Here is a 21,605-nt window from a genome sequence, read left to right as displayed (position 1 = left end):
TAAAAAAAAAGTATCAGAACTTTTTATTTTTTTCTCCAATGACAAATCATTATATATTCGTAAAACAATATACAGTACAAATTCTGGCTATGAAAAAAATATAACCATTAATTCACAATATTCTGATGTGATTTATATATCATCAACATTCTATCAGTTTCAGTCCAATATAAATCTGGTGTGACGTGAAATCTGTTAATATCTGAATCTGACATGTAACTCAGCTTCAATGAGGTGGGGATCGACCCTATTTGACTTCTGCAATATTGTATCTCATTCCACAGTTGATGCTTGTGACATGTAGGTACCGGGGGTGTAGGTCAGGTGATATATATATTGTGTATGTTTGTTTGTATGTTAATTGTATCGTAAATAGGTACTTTGGGGGTGCTGGTGAATGTTTACGATAGTCCGGGGTTCTGGTGAATGTGTTGTGTGTTTACTATGGTCCCTGGTGCTGGTGAATGTTTATTATGGTCTCTGGTACTGGTGAATGTTTATTATGGTCTCTGGTACTGGTGAATGCTTCTCTGTTTACTATGGTCCCTGGTACTGGTGAATGTTTACTCTGGTCCCTGGTACTGGTGAATGCTTCTATGTTTACTATGGTCCCTGGTACTGGTGAATGCTTCTATGTTTACTATAGTCCCTGGTACTGGTGAATATTTTTATGCACCTTTACTGACCACTACACACACACAGCACATAACGCCTCATAATACTGAAACACAATAACAAAGTCTTCAAAATAAAACACTCGTGAAAAATTATGCCACCTTGAAAATGAACTAATATTCCCTACACGAGTGACTAATACCCAACCTTACCATCACAGGAGACTAGATTTTTCCCCTTAAGAATGTGTCATTTGTTGGTAGTATTCGTTTTATCCCGTAGCTCAAGAGGGCAGTGATGTTACATGCTCTCTCCAATCTAGTGTCACCCATTCATGTCTTGAGATAGCGTTTTCTTCCTCTATTCAATGGTGATTTATCTCCTCGCCTGCTTCATTTCCTTGTTTGTTACGTCGTCTCTGTCTCCTTTATCTGTGTTTTGTTTCTCTCGTAAAGTCTGGATTGCTGATGTTGTGAACGAACCCTGTTTGTTTTGACTGTGTGTGGGGGTCTCTCTCTCTCTCTCTCTCTCTCTCTCTCTCTCTCTCTCTCTCTCTCTCTCTCTCTCTCTCTCTCTCTCTCTCTCTCTCTCTCTCTCTCTCTCTCTCTCTCTCTCTCTCTCTCTCTCTCTCTCTCTCTCTCATTGGCTAGTGAGTCAACCAATCAGAGAAGTCATTTACTTTTGGATACGTATTCTTGTCATATATTTCCTCTCATTGGTTAGTGAATCAACCAATCAGAGACGTCGTTTTGGTTAGTGAATCAACCAATCAGAGACGTCGTTTTTCTTGTCTATGTGTTCGTGTGTCAGCAGTGTCAGTTTAGTTTACTCTTGGTTCATGGTGTTGATGCAGACTAAGTTGGTTTACCCCGAGTCCAGGTGTTCTGAATACTGATTTAGTCTGGGTCCTGTAAACTAATACTGATCTGGTTTGCTTATAGGTAGACTGAGGCTTTTGGTCTGGTATAATCGTTGAGGTGTAAACTGCAGGTATTCTTTAATTAGTTTTGCTGATTAGGTGAGGCTTGGTTAGGTTGGGCTGGGTTTAGGTTAGGTTAGGTTAGGCTAGGTTAGTGTGGGCTGGATTAAATTGGATTAGGTTAGGTTAGATTAGGCTAGGGTGGGTTGGATTAGGTTAGGTTAGATTAGGCTAGGGTGGGTTGGATTAGGTTAGGTTAGATTAGGCTAGGGTGGGTTGGATTAGGTTAGGCCAGGAGATTAGCTTGTGGCTCGATTAGAAGAAGAAGTTGTGGGTGGGCTGGGATTAGTTAGGCCAGATTAGGCTAGGTGGGCCGGGATTGACAGGCCAGGCCAGATTAGCTAGGGTGGGTTGGATTAGGTTAGGTTAGATTAGGCTAGGGTGGGTTGGATTAGGTTAGGTTAGATTAGGCTAGGGTGGGTTGGATTAGGTTAGGTTAGATTAGGCTAGGGTGGGTTGGATTAGGTTAGGTTAGGTTATGCTATCATACGGTTCAATAAAACACAATATGGTTAGATCCAAACTTCTTTAACAGAAAATTTATTCTCATACCGGATACACTCTGCTGAACATTTATTTTAAAATATATATATATATGTGCCCACTTCTCTTATAGCTATATGTTAGTTACTCGTTTATTATAAAATAGCAAATACTCATAGCAAAAGTCAAGTAGATGATATGGGCCTGGGATTACCTGGAGATTAGACACCCTTGATTATTTTACCTGATGATTAAACAATCTAACGTTACCTGGGGAGTTAGGTTAGGTTTTAGTATTAGGTTATGCCACGTATGCTTGGTTAGGTTAGGTTGGGTTAGCGTTAGGGAGTTTAATCATCAAGTGAAATAAGATGGGGTGCTTGATGTTCAGGTGATCCCATTTAAAGTTATATGTAAAATAAATACTTAGAACTTCGGATAAAATGGCTGACCTTTCTCTGGGTCTGATGTCACCAATAGTAAGACAAATGTTTCCTGTGGGTCAAAGGTCAGGGGGTCATAACCTGTGAGCTGGAGACTCCTACAACCTATGGTCACTCTTGTGGGTTAAAGGTCGTAACGGGAATCAGAGTTAACCACCTTTATAGTCATTAATTATGGCATCAGGGCAACAACTGTGTGTTAGTCACCAGCTGTGGGGCGAAGTTACCAGCTGAGTTGACGCTACCAGCTGGGAGTAAGCTCAAGCCACCATCTGTCAAGTCGCCTCCCTCTTACTGCCTAAAACACATTCATCTACAACATAAATAAATAATGATGAAACCTTTAATTAGTATCTTATGTGCGTTATAAACCTAGACTAATATGCAATAAAAATCATGCACACACATACACACACTCATACACATGCATTTATATATATACAGTATACATATAACAAATTTGTACAAATATACAAATTAAAACACATTAGTTATCCTTCTCTTAATACACATAATAATAGACCTATATACACAAAGGCTAGTTTTAGGTCTAGTCATAAGAGCGAATAAAAAACACAGTTAGAGCAGAACGCGGTGTTGTGATTGGTGGAGGCCAGGAGTGCCACGTTGACTGCCAAGTGGGCGAGGCCGCTGATTGGTTGGGTGGTCTTGGTCCCGCTGTCGTGGTGCATAGCTGCTGGGAACTCCTCTGTGTGGGAGAGACATGGTGTTAGTTATGGCTGTGAAGGTAGACATATATGGCTGTGAAGATAGACATATATGGCTGTGAAGATAAACATATATGGCTGTGAAGGTAGACATATGGCTGTGAAGATAGACATATATGGCTGTGAAGATAGACATATATGGCTGTGAAGGTAGAAGATATATGGCTGTGAAGGTAGACATATGGCTGTGAAGATAGACATATATGGCTGTGAAGGTAGACATATGGCTGTGAAGATAGACATATATGGCTGTGAAGATAGACATATATGGCTGTGAAGGTAGACATATGGCTGTGAAGGTAGACATATGGCTGTGAAGGTAGACATATATGGCTGTGAAGATAGACATATATGGCTGTGAAGATAGACATATATGGCTGTGAAGGTAGACATATGGCTGTGAAGATAGACATATATGGCTGTGAAGATAGACATATATGGCTGTGAAGATAAACATATATGGCTGTGAAGGTAGACATATGAATACTTTCTTATAATTTTTACTATTCAAGACCAAGAAAGTTTTCAGTCATAATTCACGAACTTCTTTTCTTTATTTTGATTCCGTCTCCTTCACCTGATGTGGGGAATGTTTGTTTATTCATTTTGTTTTTGTTTATCGTCATTTACTTTGTTTATCTTCTCGTGTTTTATTGTCCAGTATTCTTCATGTCCTCAATTCCTCTCGGGTGTAAAAAGTGTCGTTGTATTTCTTTCATTTTTTCTCTCTTATTTCCTTCGTTCAGTGTTTCTCTTCCTTGTTCAGTACGGCCCCTTAACGACACTTACAGTCTCTCATCCTTTTGTCAAGTCTGCAGCAAGAAATTTTAAGAGACCCCAATTGTCAGAACTCTCCTCCTTCTTCTCCTCTTTCTTCTCTCCTACTCTTCCTCCTCTCTTCTTCCTTCACTTGTTCCTTATCCTCTCCCCCTCTTCGCCCTACCCTCCTCCTCCTCCTCCTCCTTCCCTTTGAACTACATGTAACTAGTTTATTTTTATATAATCGTGCCTCATACACACACACACACACACACACACACACACACACACACACACACACACACACACACACACACACACACACACACACACACACACACACACACACACACACACACACACACACACACACACACACACACACACACACACACACACACACACACACACACACCAGAGGTCTTCAGGTAACACTCACCGTCGACAATAAAGACAGTGGCAGAGGCGGGATGCACGGAGTCTGGATGACAGGTGTAATTCCCAGCATCTGTGGCCGCTACCTTTACCACAGAGAGCTTGGAGGATAACAGCTGTCCCGCCTTCTCCGTGTGGATGCTAACCCCGCCCCGTGGACCAGCGATGGACATCTTGGTCTTGTTATGTAGCCAATCCACCTGTTAGGGGTTAGACATAAGGGGGAAAAAATGGTCAAAAGTTATGTAAGATCCCCTACTCTCCCCTCACCCCCCTAAACCCTACCTAACCCCACCAAACCCCCCCAATATTTGAGCAACAGCAAAATAAACCGATATGTTAACTTAGGTCAGCCATCCAGACAATCTCGTAAGTAAATATCATACCAGATGCAACACACACAGTTGATTGGTCACCTGTCCGTTGAAAGGGTTAGGTCGGGTGATCCAGGTAAGAGGCAGTATAATAATAATATATGTTTACCTGTATAACGTTAATCGATAAGGTTAATGATATACAAACACACTCGAACTCTTCTGACTGATGGAGATTTTGCCATTTCGAGGAGTATTATTGTTTGTTTAATGACATAGTGGTATTTTTTTTCTCTGGGTAATATTCGTCCCGGTAATGAGGTCGTTAAACAGGTATTGTACAGGTGTCTAGGAATCACAACAACAAATTTTATTATATTGATGACTGAAAAAAAAGTCATCATAATTTAATTCACCATTACCACAAAAAATAAATATATGAATAGTTATTTTTTCAGTTTAATTGCTTGATAATTGAACTGATATAATTACCTAATTAAAATTATAATGGAAAAGGTTCAGGAAGACAGACGTCCACTAATTATTACACAAGTCTCGTGTCTCTGTGAACTGTGGTGGTGTAAGAGGAATACGTAATGACTCACATAATGACTCAGAGACATAATGACTCAGACTTAGAGACACTAGTTGGACAATACCCTCGACACTTAAGGAACGGTAGGGGAGAAGGGTGGTGATTTTACTGTATATTTTCTCATATTTTTCTTTGTGTTAAAGATTTTGTATATTATTTATATTTTTATTTATTATTTTTTTTTAGTTTTGATGTAATGTTTTAAGAAAGGTAAAATTATTATATATAGAATGACACATATAATGGTTGCCCCTCGTGTGACCGGTCCAGGGGCCACCTAGGCGTGAATTTGTTTAAGAAGCTGTCGCCAACACAACTACCACACACCTGAGTTAACGAATTGCATGACCCAGTGTTAAGGAATAGTCCGAGAAGACCGGACAACTGCACTGGGTAACCATTACCCCGGAACACGATCTGCAAATCGACTAACATCCAGGTCCCCAATTCCTGCTGGGTAGACAGAGGCAAATGGCGTAAAGAAACTTGCCCATAATTTCACCCTGCCCGGGGATCGAACCTTGGTCCGCTCGCTTGCCAGGCGAGCATGGTGTCCATTACAGCATAGGTTTGGTGGTCTCTGACAGATGTTTTGTAGATGACTGACATGTTGCCAAGTGTCCAGGGAATTTTTTCCGCAACTGTACAATATTAGATGGATAAAACTTCGCAATTTTTCTCTTCTTCGTTCATGGGTTTAACGTTAAACCTATATTCAATATATTGTATAACGAACGGACCTAAAAATACCTCCTCCCATCCCCTCCCCTCCCCCTCCCTCAAATTGGACTTCAGCTGCTATGATTAAATCTGACGTCACAGGAGATAATCTAGATGACGTCATGGGTTAGTCCGCCGCTAAGCCCTTTTTGGGGGAATTACAAACACCGACGTCAAATACTGTATTGTAAAACGTGACCAAAGTGAATAAAAACATCAGATGAGAGAGAGAGAGAGAGAGAGAGAGAGAGAGAGAGAGAGAGAGAGAGAGAGAGAGAGAGAGAGAGAGAGAGAGAGGACACAACTTTAAGGCAGAACGGGCTAAAGTGAACGTCACTGAAGAGCTTCATTAATAATAACCTCTGATGGGTGGATAGTTGCCGTCTGTGTGTGTGTGTGTGCTCAGGGGTCATCGTATTCATGGGTTAAGTCGTCGTATATAGGGGTCAGGTCATCATATTCAGGGGTCAAGTCATCGTATTCAGGGGTCAAGTCATCGTATTCATGGGTTAAGTCGTCGTATTCATGGGTTAAGTCGTCGTATTTAGGGGTCCAGGTCATCGTATTTAAGGGTCAAGTCATCATACTCAGGGGGTTAAATCATCGAATTCAAGGATTTAATCTCCACAACTATTACATTTTGTCTCTAAACTTTATTCCAGTTTATTATGAGGGAAAAACTTTTAACGCAATTATGTAAAAAAAAAAAAAAATGGGTAACGGTAAATTTTATGCTGTGACTGAATGGCTCTTATTAAACACAACTAATAAAAAAATGTTAATTGTTTGTGGACCAATGATAACCTTTCCCGCCACCAACCCTCATCGGTGGTAGTACTGTAGGTGTAGTAGTTGAATGAGGGTGCGCCAGGTCCGTAGACTTGATATTGAGAGGTTCTTTCATAATCTACAAGGCGAAATGTTGACCAATCACACATCGCCGTTTTGATATTCTTAAGGTAGCCATGCAACCAATCACAGTACTGAGTCAAGATTTGAAAGGTTAGGTTACTGTAGGCTCAGTTATGTTTGGTTAGGTTAGGTTTGGTTAGGTTTGGTTAGGTTAGGTTAGGTTTGGTTAGGTTAGATTACAGTGGCATAACCCCCCTCCACCATGACACAAAGACAATAGCAATACTAAAACAAAAACAAAGACATATGGCATAAAGTTTGAGTTACATTACCAGGAAAAAAATACAATAATAATGTATCACTATTTAGAGAATAATGAGGCATAATGATGTGTGTTTAGACCAGCCAGGTGGAAGGGGCAGTTGCCGCACCTGGACCTCCTGCCAATTGGATGTATTTCTGATTGTTTTTGATCACCTGAAGAGTAGACACCCCAGTTTAATTCACCTGAAGATTAGACACCCCAGTTTAATTCACCTGAAGAGTAGACACCCCAGTTTAATTCACCTGAAGAGTAGACACCCCAGTTTAATTCACCTGAAGATTAGACACCCCAGTTTAATTCACCTGAAGATTAGACACCCCAGTTTAATTCACCTGAAGAGTAGACACCCAGCTTAATCTTCATACCTGGAAGATTAGGTACCCCAGTTTATTTCACCTGAAGATTAGACACACCCCAGTTTAATTCACCTGAAGAGTAGACACCCCAGTTTAATTCACCTGAAGATTAGGTACCCTAGTTTAATTCACCTGAAAATTAGACACCCCAGTTTAATTCACCTGAAGATTAGGTGCCCTAGTTTAATTCACCTGAAAATTAGACACCCCAGTTTAATTCACCTGAAGATTAACCACCCATATGCTAGTATAACCTAACCTAACCAAACCTCAAGTAAATCCAAAAGTATAACAAACTATTACTATTATCATCACGTAATAGTTCACTAATTTTATAAATGGTATCCCACTCATCATCAGTTATCCTGCGGTAACTCGGTAAACCTTTTTCACTTAACACTTACAAAGAAATGAATTAATGTTGAAATGATTTAATTAAACTGACACAGCATAATTACCCTAAGGCTGACCGGTATGATAAAAGTAATTAAGAGCTCTAAATTGTCATCTGCTCTGTGTGTGTGTGTGTGTGTGTGTGTGTGTGTGAGTGTATGTGTGTGTGTGTGTGTGTGTTCAGCATCTCATATACCCACTACCTATTTTACAGTCTTATATAACCTATACCAAAACACTATGTTGTAAATCTGGGTTTCATATTAGTCCCTATAATAAAAATGAAGTACAGGTGATTTATGAATAATTAACTAGTTGCAGGTGTCATATGGTAGCCTTTAATTAATTACAATATGAGATAATTTGTTTTAATGTGGGTGTAAAATTTATGACCTAATAATTTATGAGGTTAAACATCGTGATAATGTATTCTGGTTCATTAGTTCGATGGTTTGTTGGTTTAATGGTTTGTTGGTTTAGTGGTTTGTTGGTTTAATGGTTTGTTGGTTTAATGGTTTGTTGGTTTAATGGTTTGTTGGTTTAATGGTTTGTTGGTTTAGTGGTTTGTTGGTTTAATGGTTTGTTGGTTTAGTGGTTTGTTGGTTTAATGGTTTGTTGGTTTAGCGGTTTGTTGGTTCGGTGGTTTGTTGGTTTAGTGGTTTGTTGGTTTAGCGGTTTGTTGGTTCGGTGGTTTGTTGGTTCGGTGGTTTGTTGGTTTAGTGGTTTGTTGGTTCGATACTTTGTTAATTAGAAAGTTCATTGGATCGACGGAATAGCTGTACCTACCTTTGAACTAATGAACCTCCGGAGCAACGAATCACCGACACAGTGAACCTTGGAACGCATGAACCTCGTAATAATAGAGTAATACCCATTCATATACTTAGAATAATTGTAAATATTTTCTAAGCGTCTACGTTGATAAAATAAATTATTCTACTTCACAACAGCCACATGTAAACAGTGCCAAGCCAACCCGTTTCCCTTTAAATATTCCATTAATATAATAATTCACGGGCAGTTTATAGAGAATGGACTGGCAAAAGTTAAATGAAATATTCCAGAACTAACTACAATAACATTCACTGTAGAACGATGTTTCCTGTATCTAAAATTAAATAAATCAATTCTGATGTAATATTTATATTGACGACAAAGACTTATATAATTAGTTTAGTTTTAATCTTATTGGAAATGTATATAACAAGACTGGGGTTTAACTATGTATTATTGTAGTGAGTTGAGGGTCTGTATTTGACTACCTGTTGTGAACCTTGGAAACTCATTCGTAAGATTAAATTTGATTGTAACGTTAGATTTTGTTTTTTGTATTATGACTTCAAAAGCAAAGCTGTGCCGTAGGGAAGTGTGTGTGTGTGTGTGTGTGTGTGTGTGTGTGTGAGTTGTTATAATGCATCACTACGCTACAACAACTCACAACTCAGGTCTTATAAAGATGTAATCTAGGCTAATAAATGCACCCATCATCACCAGTTAAAAATTAATAATTACTTTGGAGTAGGAAGGAAAGGTCAGGTAGGAAGGAAAGGTCAGATAGGAAGGAAAGGTCAGGTAATAATAATAACAAAGTCTTTTTCTCTATCCAGGTAAGTGTGATTTAACAGCTCCTCGGGGGACAGGTTAACACGCCACACACTCGCACGCACAAACTTCAGGTAGGTGTTAGTTACTGTTCTATTTAATTATCTCTTATGTACCTGATACTCCCTCGACTTAACAGGGGCTTGTAACCTGGTTGTTGTATTTTACCTGTACGGTATTTGAAGACCCCAATGGCCTTACCGTATCATTTTGTACCATGTAAACTGGGTATTTGGTTTCATTGATTTACCTGGCCATGCTGAAGTCACCTGTCCATACGAATGTTGGTTATCCCTCGATCTTTATGGCTAGTTGAAATATATTAGGTTCCGTGGAAGATTTTAGGGTTCAGTAGACTTATTATTAGGGTCCCCAGATTTTTTTTTTGGGGGTTCGTGATTTTTGGGAGGTTCTATGATTTTTAGGGTTCCGTGAGTTTTTTAGGGTTCCGTGAAATGGTTTTTTAAAGTTGGTTCCGTGATATTTTTCAGGGTTCAGTGAATTTTTTTTTTAGGGTTCCGTCAAATAACCTGGAGGCACAATCATCAGGTGACATAAAATGAGGTGCCTAATCTTGACTCGATCCTTCTTCCCTTACGACTTCCTCCTCAGTGTATCCTTTGTTAGTCTCTCCTCGTGTGCGGCTATCCCCCTCCTTCAGACAGAACCCATCCCTTAATACCCTTCCCTCTGGTACACTCCTGGCCAGTGTTGTGTGGCAGATGGGTTTTATTTACGTGGGGTCTGGCAAAATCCTCCTCCTCGGCGTGTGGTCATGAACGTGTTATGTTGGATTAGCTGGGAGGTTAGCCACTCTTAGACTATTTCACCTGAGAGCTTGATTCTGATTTTGCTGACCTAATGATTGAACACCTTAACGCTCACTGTAGAGTTATCAATCACTGAACCCGTCAATCACTGCAAATCTGTCACTCAATGTTGCTGTCACTCACTGTTACTGTCACTCATGTTGCTGTCACTCACTGTTGATGTTGACAAGTCCGCTCTGTACCACACAAAATCAACGACCACATCATCAGTTAGTTTTTTTTAACCACGAAATTGACTCTGGGAATCCTGTGCTAATTAGTTTCCCATTGTAGGTCGTCGATAGGAGTTTTCTTTTGATGTAAACACTCAACCCAAAAAGTATCTTTACGGAGGTGAACGATGAATTTCTAAATGAACACTGCGACTCCTATTATCTCGGTAGGGGTGTCAGAATCCTTCGTCTGTTGTGTCGTATTTTCTCACGCAAAATCGTAGCGGATATTTTTTGGATTGATTAATACGAATACTACGCCTCATTAACTGTCTGTACAGGTAGATAGAATACACCTGACGAAGAGACGGAATAATTAACGATGAGTCAAGCTAGTTTAAAGACGAGGCACTTAAACCTATAGATGGCCATTAGTCTACATTATCAGACCTGAGCATCAATAATTCATTAATTAAACCACGTACAGGAAATTATTTTATACACTAATATACGAAAAATAAAGTTAATGTTGACGTTAATATGAGTTTGAGAAAATGAGCTGTTAAGTAGGAGATACTTAACTGGTTTATGTTAGAATTTGGATTTTATTTTGCTCCTCCACCTTCCACTCCTCCTCATTATCCCCCTTTTTTTATTAATTTTTCTCCTCCTCTTCTTGACTAATTTTCCTCCTTCTCCCCCTCCTCTTCTTTGTTCATTTTCCTCCTCCTCCTCCTCCTCCTTATTTTCTTCTTCATCTTCCTCCTCCTGTTCTTTAATTATTTCTCCTTTCCTCCTCATCCTCTCCTCCCCCATTTCCTCTCCTCCTCCTTCTCTTCTTCATCCTCTTAACTCACATCCCTCCCCTTCTCTTCCTTCTCATCACTAATTTCCCCTCTTCCTCCCCTCCTCCTGAGTGCGAGCCGAGGTGAATGTGTGTCGGTGGGGTTGGCTTAAGGCAGGTACGTGTCAAGCTTCACCGAACATCGCTAAATAGGATTAACCTAACAGGATTAAATTAAAATCCATCGCCTTGCTCCAGGGTCTTGACATGGGATTGCAAGGAGGGTGTTTGGGGTGGGGTGGGGTTGGGATTGCAGGAGAGTGCTGGGGTGGGAGGGGTGGGAGGAGATTAAAAGGATTTACTACAACAGTTATCTTGTTCCTACAACCAGCTGAGGATTCTGGTCAATCTAGTTTACCAATAATGCCGAATCTTGTGACTTTTGATCAAACTGGTTTATCTTGGTAAAATTTCTCATCAAATTACCAATATGAAGCATCGTCAAGGTTTACTAATACTTAACATTGATTGGTATTCTGATCAGATTAGTTTACCCTGTGAAGTCTTTTGATCAAATTAGTGTATCTGGCTACACCTTCTGATCAAACTACGAATATTGAACGTCTTTAAGGCTTATGATCAGACTAGATTACCATAAATTAAAGTCTTATCTTCAGGTAATCCCAATATTATTCTTAGTTCCGGCTTCTTGAACGTATCTTTAATTTCCAAGGTAAACTTTAGGGGTTCTTGTGATTTCCCCAGGTAGCCAAAGACTCACAGGGAAACAGAGTGCTTGGGTGATAAAACTTGTTAAGGAGTATTAGACCTCATCAAAACACACGAGTCTCGCTATCAAACTTAAATTGTTAACATTAAAACTTCCCCTTCGACGTGGTATGGCCTGCAGACGGTAAAGTTTATCACTGCTAAATCTGTCTGTCTCTCTGTCTCATTTTTTCTCTCTATCTCAGTCTCCGTCTCTTTCTCTCTCTCTCTCTCTATATATATATATATACATATATTTATATATATATATATTTTATATATATATATATATATATATATATATATATATATATATATCTTTCTTGTCTTTTGCCTGTTTTCTCTTTCTCTCTCTCTCTCATCTTTCTCTCTATTCTCAACGATCCTCACTACTACTCATTCTCGTCACCAACCAACACTTCCCGTACTAGGAATAGATTACTAGCAGTATTAAACTAACCTAGCCTGTCGTCATCAGCGCAGCCTATCAACAATAAGGTGGGTGGAGAGAGAGAGAGAGAGAGAGAGAGAGAGAGAGAGAGAGAGAGAGAGAGAAGCCACCACTAATCTAACCCACTAGTAATGGTAAAAGTAATCTTCATCTCTCAGGGGTCTTGATGTACCTTGCCTTATCCAACCTCCCTTCCTCCTTAATCCCCGCTTATATTATGTCACCGTAAAGAAAATACCCGTAAAAAAAAAGGTTAATGATTGTGTGAATGTTGGTGAATGTAATTGGAATGGTGATAAGAGAGGGATGGTAGCTCTGTTGAGGTGAGAGGGAACGTCGATCTCTCTCTGTAATGTATGAAATAAATCCGAAGGGTGCAAGACGAGGTGTGTGCTGGGGGACAGGTGAGGGGAGTAAAGTCAGTGGTGCTTGATACTGTAAGAGTTAACGAAGTGTGTGTGTGTGTGTGTGTGTGTGTGTGTGTGTGTGTGTGTGTGTGTGTGTGTGTGTGTGTGTGTGTGTGTGTGTGTGTGTGTGTGTGTGTGTGTGTGTGTGTGTGTGTGTGTGTGTGTGTGTGTGTGTGTGATGGGAATTGGTATTGTTGATATTTATGATCAGATTCATATATTTGGGGTAATGGAGATGTGGTCTTGTGAGTGCATATTTAACAGGGTTATATTGAGAGGGATAGAACGATGGGGTTTAAATATTAAAGAGTTAGTGAGAGGTGATTGGAGGCATGTGTAGGGGAAATAATTATGGAGGACACATACGCACACACACACACACACACACATATACACACACACACACACACTTAATCTTTGTTGCATTATCTCTACAATCGACCCACTCTCCCATGGTAGTCTCCCGGACACAACACGGATCCATTATTGGTCTCTGTTATTGCTGTCACTTCACATAATCTCGAATTACCCACCGACAGCACGTTCTTTCCCAGGTGTTATTTCATGTCATGTTTTCCTCTCATTTACGCACACTATTACCTCCTGGATCTCTCTCTCTCTCCTTGATAAAATTAGATTAACGTGGTGGGATTTTTTTTTATATCCTTGACGTAATTTTGCTTTTAGCGTGGACCAATTTTCCTTTTACTGATTATTATTATTTTTTTTACATGTTACAGTCTCGTAGTAAAAACTGGTGGAGAGAGAGAGAGAGAGAGAGAGAGAGAGAGAGGATAATAAACAAAGAATAATATTTGATTGTTTTCGTGGTTGACAATGAAAGATATAACATAAAGCGAAGAAGCAATTTCACGTTGATTTGAGAGACAATGGAAACAAAGTCACATGAGATGCACACTGACACAACTGTGGTATTGGCAATAAGAGAATATTTAGTGGAGTGTAGGAATGAACAAGAATATTTGAAGATCAGAAAGCCAGATAGATAACGCGACAAGTGATGCATAACGAGGAATATAGAGTTTTGAAGGATTTTAGCTAAAAATATTTTTGATAAGGACAAAAGGCAAGTGTGTCTTGATGAAGCGAATGTCAGAGGTAAGGGGAGTGAGAGAGTGTAGGTGTGTGTGTGTGTGTGTGTGTTAATAAGTAGTTTGTTTAGCAATGATAAATGGTAAGACTTTTTTTTTTTCATCAACAAGACAAAATTTCCCCACAGATAGTTCTCTAAATATTCCTGTCTCATCTTGGGTCTCTAGGGAGTTCGTCTGCAGTGTCCAAAAGAATAAAACAATTTGATTTTGCGTTCTTACATATTTCACGCGTCTGCCTCGCTAGCCGATCCCCAGATCTTGTATTCTCGAGTTTATTGTTGCCACCATTCATGTCTTGTGTATAATGAATCTCCTGTGTTCTGATTTTACTTAGTTGGAAGAATTTTATTTTTGTTTATTGTTTGTGGGAAGTTTTGGTCTGCTTTATTTAATACGTAAGATAACTACGAGGAGGAGGAGGAAGGGATGTGAGAGGGGAGAACTGGGTGTTGAAGGAAGGTGCGAGGAAGGAAGAGGGAAGGAAGGGATATGGGAGGAAGTTTGGGGGAAGGAGGTGGGACGAAAGGGAGGTGGGACGGAGGAGGGAATGAGGTGGGAGGGCGAGTAATCAGGTGAGGGCTAATGAGGGAGATAACAAGAGGGAGTTGTTGGGGATTATTTCATTATGGAAGAGGAAATATAATTATGTAATTTATTTTAGGAAAGTTAAAAACAAAAATGGATCACCTGAAGATTAAAACCCCCAACTTATTTTACCTGAAGATAAGTCACCTAACCTAACCTAACTTACCGTCTCTTGGCATAAGGATGAATCAATATTGGCACTAGGTTGGAGTCTTACTGTTGGTTCTAAAGTAGAGTCTTATTGTTGGCACTAGGGTGGAGTCTCACTATTGGCATTAGGGTGTGGTCACTGACATGATTGAATGTATGACCTACGTACTGGCACTAGGGTGGAGTCTCACTGTTGGCATTAGGGTGGAGTCTTACTGTTGGCACTAGGGTGGAGTCTCACTGTTGGCATTAGGGTGTGGCTTACTGTTGGCACTAGGGTGGAGTCTCACTGTTGGCACTAGGTCCTGTGGCACTAGGGTGGAGTCACTGTTGGCACTAGGGTGGAGTCTTACTGTTGGCATTGGGTGGAGTCTTACTGTTGGCACTAGGTGGAGAGTCTCTCACTGTTGGCACTAGGGTGGAGTCTCACTGTTGGCACTAGGGTGAGTCTTACTGTTGGCATTGGGTGGAGTCTTACTGTTGGCACTAGGTGGAGTCTCTACTGTTGGCACTAGGGTTGAGTCTCACTGTTGGCACTAGGGTGAGTCTCAGCACTAGGGGAGTCTCACTGTTGGCACTAGGGTGAGTCTCACTGTTGGCACTAGGGTGGAGTCTTACTGTTGGCACTAGGGTGATGGTGATGACCTACCGTCATGGCACTCGGGTGGAAGTAGTGATGGCCTACCGCACTGTTGGCACTCGGGTGGAGTAGTGATGACCTACCGTGCACTGTTGGCACTCGGGTGAGGTGATGACCTACCGCACTGTGGCTCGGGTGGAGTAGTGATATACCGCACTGATGGCACTCAGTGGAGTAGTGATGACTACCGTACTGATGGCACTCGGGTGGAGGTGACCGATGGCATCGGGTGGAGTGGTGATGACCTACCGTACTGATGGCACTCGGGTGGAGTAGTGATGACCGCACTGATGGCACTCGGGTGGAGTTGATGACCACCGTACTGTTGGCACTCGGGTGGGTGATGTACTGTTTCTCCGGGTGGAGTAGTGATGACCTACCGTACTGATGGCACTTGGAGTAGTGATGACCTACCGTACTGATGGCACTCGGTGGAATGATGACCTACCGTACTGTTGGCACTCCGGGTGGGATGACCTACCGTACTGATGGCACTCGGTGGTGAGGATGACCTACCGTACTGATGACTCGGGTGGTGATGACCTACCGTACTGATGGCACTCGGGTGGAGTAGTGATGACCTACCGTACTGATGGCACTCGGGTGGAGTAGTGATGACCTACCGTACTGATGGCACTCGGGTGGAGTAGTGATGACCTACCGCACTGATGGCACTCGGGTGGAGTAGTGATGACCTACCGTACTGATGGCACTCGGGTGGATAGTGATGACCTACCGTACTGATGGCACTCGGGTGGAGTAGTGATGACCTGTACTGATGGCACTCGGGTGGAGTAGTGATGACCTACCGTACTGATGGCACTCGGGTGATGATGACCTACCGTACTGATGGCACTCGGGTGTGGGTAGTGATGACCTCGTACTGATGGCACTCGGGTAGTGATGACCTACCGTACTGATGGCACTCGTGGAGTAGTGATGACCTACCGCACTGATGGCACTCGGGTGGAGTAGTGATGACCTACCGTACTGATGGCACTCGGGTGGAGTAGTGATGACCTACCGTACTGATGGCACTCGGGTGGGTGGTGATATACTGTTGGCACCGGGTGGAGTAGTGATGACCTCCGCGATGGCACTCGGGTGGAGTAGTGATGACCACCGTACTGATGGCACTCGGTGGTGATGGGCTACCGCACTGATGGCACTCGGGTGGAGTAGTGATGACCTACCGTACTGATGGCACTCGGGTGGGTAGTGATGACCTACCGCGTGCTCAGGTGGAGTAGTGATGACCTACCGTACTGATGGCACCGTGGTGGAAGTGATGACCTACCGTACTGTTGGCACTCGGGTGGAGTGATGACCTACCGTACTGATGGCACTCGGGTGGAGTAGTGATGACCTCACTGATGGCACTCGGGTGGAAGTGATGACCTACCGCACTGAGTGGCACTCGGGTGGAGTAGTGATTGACCTCGGTGTTGGTGACACTGTGGCTCGGGTGGAGTGTGATGACCTACCGTACTGTTGGCACTCGGGTGGAGTAGTGATGACCTACCGTACTGATGGCTCTGGTGGAGTAGTGATGACCTACCGCACTGATGGCACTCGGGTGGAGTAGTGATGACCTACCGCACTGATGGCACTCGGGTGGATGATGACCTACCGCACTGATGGCACTCGGGTGGAGTAGTGACCTACCGCACTGATGGCACTCGGGTGGGAGTGGCCTCCCAGTGGCACTGGTGGGTGGCCTACCGCACTGATGCTCGGGTAGTAGTGATGAACCTACCGCACTGATGGCACTCGGGTGGAGTAGTGATGACCTACCGTACTGTTGGCACTCGGGTGGAGTAGTGATGACCTACCTACTGATGGCACTCGGTGGAGTGATGACCTCTGCTGCATTGGCACTCGGGGAAGTGTTCACCTTTGGTGGCACTCGATGACATCTACTGTCTTGGCACTCGGTGGAGTAGTGATGACCTACCGTACTGTTGCGGTGGTATTTCTAGCGTATTGGCACTCGGGTGGAGTGGTGATGACCTACCGTACTGATGGCACTCGGTGGTGAGTAGTGATGACCTACCGTACTGATGGCACTCGGTGGGTAGTGATGACCTACCGTACTGTGGCACTCAGGTGGAGGTGATGACCTACCGTTGTGGCATCGGGTGGAGGGTGATGACCACCTGATGGCACTCGGGTGGAGTAGTGATGACCTACCGTACTGATGGCACTCGGGTGGAGTAGTGATGACCTACCGTACTGATGGCACTCGGGTGGAGTAGTGATGACCTACCGTACTGTTGGCACTCGGGTGAAGTAGTGTGCTGTGGCATAGTGTTGTTGGGTGGATGTGGATCCGTACTGATGGCACTCGGGTGGAGTAGTGATGACCTACGTACTGATGGCACTCGGGTGGGTAGTGATGACCTACCGTACTGATGGCACTCCGGTGGAGTAGTGATGGTGCGTGGGTGATGACCTACCGTACTGTGGCACTCGGGTGGAGTAGTGATGACCTACCGTACTGTTGGCACTCGTGGTGGAGTAGTGATGAGGGTGACCCTACCGTACTGATGGCACTCGGGGTGGAGTAGTGATGACCTACCGTACTGATGGCACTCGGGTGGATAGTGATGACCTACCGTACTGTTGGCACTCGGGTGGAGTAGTGATGACCTACCGTACTGATGGCACTCGGGTGGAGTAGTGATGACCTACCGCACTGATGGCTCTGGTGGGTAGTGATCCGTACTGATGGCACTCGGGTGGAGTAGTGATGACCTACCGTACTGTTGGCACTCGGGTGGAGTAGTGATGACCTACCGCTGGGCACTCGGGTGGAGTAGTGATGACCTACCACTGATGGCACTCGGTGAGTAGTGATGACCTACCGTACTGATGGCACTCGGGTGGGTGGTGATGATGACCTACCGTACTGATGGCACCGGGTGGACCTGTTGCTGTCTGATGGTGGAGTAGTGATACTACACTGATGGCACTCGGGTGGAGTAGTGATGACCACGGCTCGATGGCACTTCGGTGGAGTAGTGATGACCTACCGCGGTGGCACTCGGTGGGTAGTTGCGTGGCACGGGGAGGTGATGACCTACCGTACTGTTGCTCCGGTGATGGTGATGACCTACCGTACTGTTGGCACTCGGGTGGAGTAGTGATATACCGTACTGATGGCACTCGGGTAGGTGATGACCTACCTTGCATGTGGAGCTGGGCAGGTGGGTGGTGACACTACCGACAGCACTCGGGTGGAGTAGTGATGACCTACCGTACTGATGGCACTCGGGTGGAGTGATGACCTACCGTACTGATGGCACTCGGGTGGAGTAGTGATGACCTACCGTACTGATGGCACTCGGGTGGAGTAGTGATGACCTACCCGTAGCAGTGATGGCTGATGGCACTCGGGTGGAGTAGTGATGACCTACCGTACTGATGGCACTCCGGGGTGGTGGTGACCTACGCACTGATGGCACTCGGGTGGAGTAGTGATGACCTCGCACTGATGGCACTCGGTGGTGTTGTCCTGTGGCACTCGGGGAGTATGAACCTACGCTCGGGTGGAGTAGTGATGACCTACCGTTCACTGATGGGGCACTCGATGGGTAGGAGAGTAGTGACCTACCGTACTGATGGCACTCGGGTGGAGTAGTGATGACCTACCGCACTGATGGCACTCTCGGTGAGTAGTGATGACCTACCGCACTGATGGCACTCGGGTGGAGAGGATGACCTACCGCACTGATGGCACTCGGGTGGAGTAGTGATGACCTACCGTACTGTTGGCACTCGGTGGAGTAGTGATACCTACGTACCGATGGCACTCGGTGGAGTAGTGATGACCTACCGTACTGATGGCACTCGGGTGAGTAGTGATGACCTACCGTACTGTTGGCACTCGGGTGAGTAGTGATACCTACCGTACTGATGGGCACCGGGTGGAGTAGTGATGACCTACCGTACTGATGGCACTCGGGTGAGTAGTGATGACCTACCGTACTGATGGCACTCGGGTGGAGTAGTGATGACCTACCGTACTGTTGGCACTGGTGGAGTAGTGATGACCTACCGCACTGTTGGCACCGGTGGAGTATGACCTACCGTACTGTTGGCACTCGGGTGGAGTAGTGATGACCTACCGTACTGATGGCACTCGGGGAGTAGTGATGACCTACCGTACTGTTGGCACTCGGGTGAGTAGTGATGACCTACCGTACTGATGGCACTCGGGTGGAGTAGTGATGACCACCGTACTGTTGGCACTCGGGTAGTGATGACCTACCGTACTGATGGCACTCGGGTGGAGTAGTGATGACCTACCGTACTGATGGCACTCGGGTGGAGTAGTGATGACCTACCGTACTGATGGCACCTGCGGAGTAGTGATGACCTACCGTACTGTTGGCACTCGGGTGGAGTAGTGATGACCTACCGTACTGATGGCACTCGGGTGGAGTAGTGATGACCTACCGTACTGATGGCACTGCGGAGTAGTGATGACCTACCGTACTGTTGGCACTCGGGTGGAGTAGTGATGACCTACCGCACTGTTGGCACTCGGGTGGAGTAGTGATGACCTACCGTACTGTTGGCACTCGGGTGAGTAGTGATGACCTACCGTACTGATGGCACTCGGGTGGAGTAGTGATGACCTACCGTACTGTTGGCACTCGGGAGTAGTGATGACCTACCGTACTGATGGCACTGTGGAGTAGTGATGACCTACCGTACTGTTGGCACTCGGGTGGAGTAGTGATGACCTACCGTACTGATGGCACTCGGGTGGAGTAGTGATGACCTACCGTACTGATGGCACTCGGGTGGAGTAGTGATGACCTACCGTACCTGATGGCACTCGGGTGGAGTAGTGATGACCTACCGTACTGATGGCACTCGGGTGGAGTAAAGCGGTGCAGCTGAGTACTAGGGTAGAGCCGCTCCTGATGAAGAGCTCGCTGGGGCCTGGGATCTTGGCGGCTGGCACTGTGGCACCATGGAGAGGGGCGGGGGGACAACACGTTAGTATGGGCAGTAATGACAAGAGAGATACATTATTTACTTTCGTTTATCTCTCTCTCTCTATCTCTCTATCTCACTATCTATCCATCTTCCTCGATCATGTTTCTTTATCCATCTTCATCTATCATGCCTTTCTATCCATCTCTCCACACACACACACACACACACACACACAACACGCTCCTACACTTCAACATGTTATTTATATCTGAGAGGCGGAGGAAGTTAGAGGCGGGAAGAAAGACGAAAGTGAGTTTGGATGAAAACAGGAAGAGGGAATGTGTGAGGGGAACTGTCAACACGAACAAATATAGGAAGAGACACAGACAGGAAGAGGAGGAGGAAGAAGAAGAAGAGGAGGAGGAGGAGGAGGAGGAGGAGGAGGAGGGAAGGAGAAGGAGGAGGAAGAAGACCTAACCTAACCTAACCTAAATATCTGCCAAAGTTCACATAAATGATAAGACCGCCGCAGGACCTGATGCGGAAGAATCCTAACAATAAGAAGTATTAAAAGTTTTCAACTACAAATGATAATCCTCCGTTGTCAACTTCCGGAGAGACTGCCAGACGAGCCTACAGGGAAACAGTGTGTGTGTGTGTGTGTGTGTGTGTGTGTGTGTGTGTGTGTGTGTGTGTGTGTGTTTATCAATACTAAGGAAGAGTCTGGCTGATATGTTGCTATGTGGGTTTGTGTGTTTACCCATCAGTGTGTCCCTACGGTTCGAACTCTTGAAACTATTGTCTTCAAACTTAAGGGTTAGCTCACTCGAGAGCCCATCTGGTGGAGTCTTAGCTCTTGTTTGACTTAAGAGGAGCATCATGAAGTATTGACTCGTGGAAGACCTGTCGATTTCTCTGTGTATATTTTACTCTGTATCACGTGGAGATTAGATGCACTAAATTGTTTCATCTGATGATTTAACGCTAACCTAACCTAACCTAACCTAATCTAACCCAACCTAACCTATCGTTGATCAAGGTTAGCATAATATAGATCTGTTCAGTCCACAGTTTTGTTTTGACTGTCTATCTTAATATCTCAAGCTATACTTTCACAGCCAGGAAAAAAAAATCACAGCTTTTATAAAATGTTACTCGTAAACAGTATTGAAAGGTC

The 21,605-nt window shown here is 44.0% G+C and overlaps 1 protein-coding gene across 1 annotated transcript in view; it reads right to left on the bottom strand.

The window, feature by feature from the left end:
• Nucleotides 1–2,150: 2,150 nt before the first annotated feature.
• Nucleotides 2,151–21,605, bottom strand: part of LOC121862174 (hemicentin-1-like) — a 61,781-nt gene continuing 42,326 nt past the window's right edge. Inside the window, exons 6-8 of the mRNA XM_042360252.1 lie at nt 20,349–20,452; nt 4,447–4,642; nt 2,151–3,229 (exon numbers count right to left, since the gene is read on the bottom strand). Of these exons, the coding sequence (XP_042216186.1) occupies nt 3,075–3,229; nt 4,447–4,642; nt 20,349–20,452 (455 nt within the window). The 3' untranslated portion in view covers nt 2,151–3,074. The remainder of the gene's footprint in view (nt 3,230–4,446; nt 4,643–20,348; nt 20,453–21,605) is intronic.

The sequence above is a fragment of the Homarus americanus genome, unplaced genomic scaffold, assembly GCF_018991925.1.
Source record: "Homarus americanus isolate GMGI-L3 unplaced genomic scaffold, GMGI_Hamer_2.0 scaffold25013, whole genome shotgun sequence".
In the NCBI taxonomy this organism is placed as follows: domain Eukaryota; kingdom Metazoa; phylum Arthropoda; class Malacostraca; order Decapoda; family Nephropidae; genus Homarus; species Homarus americanus.
The sequence above is the reverse complement of the archived record's forward strand: the minus strand, read 5'-3'. Positions and strand labels throughout refer to the sequence as shown.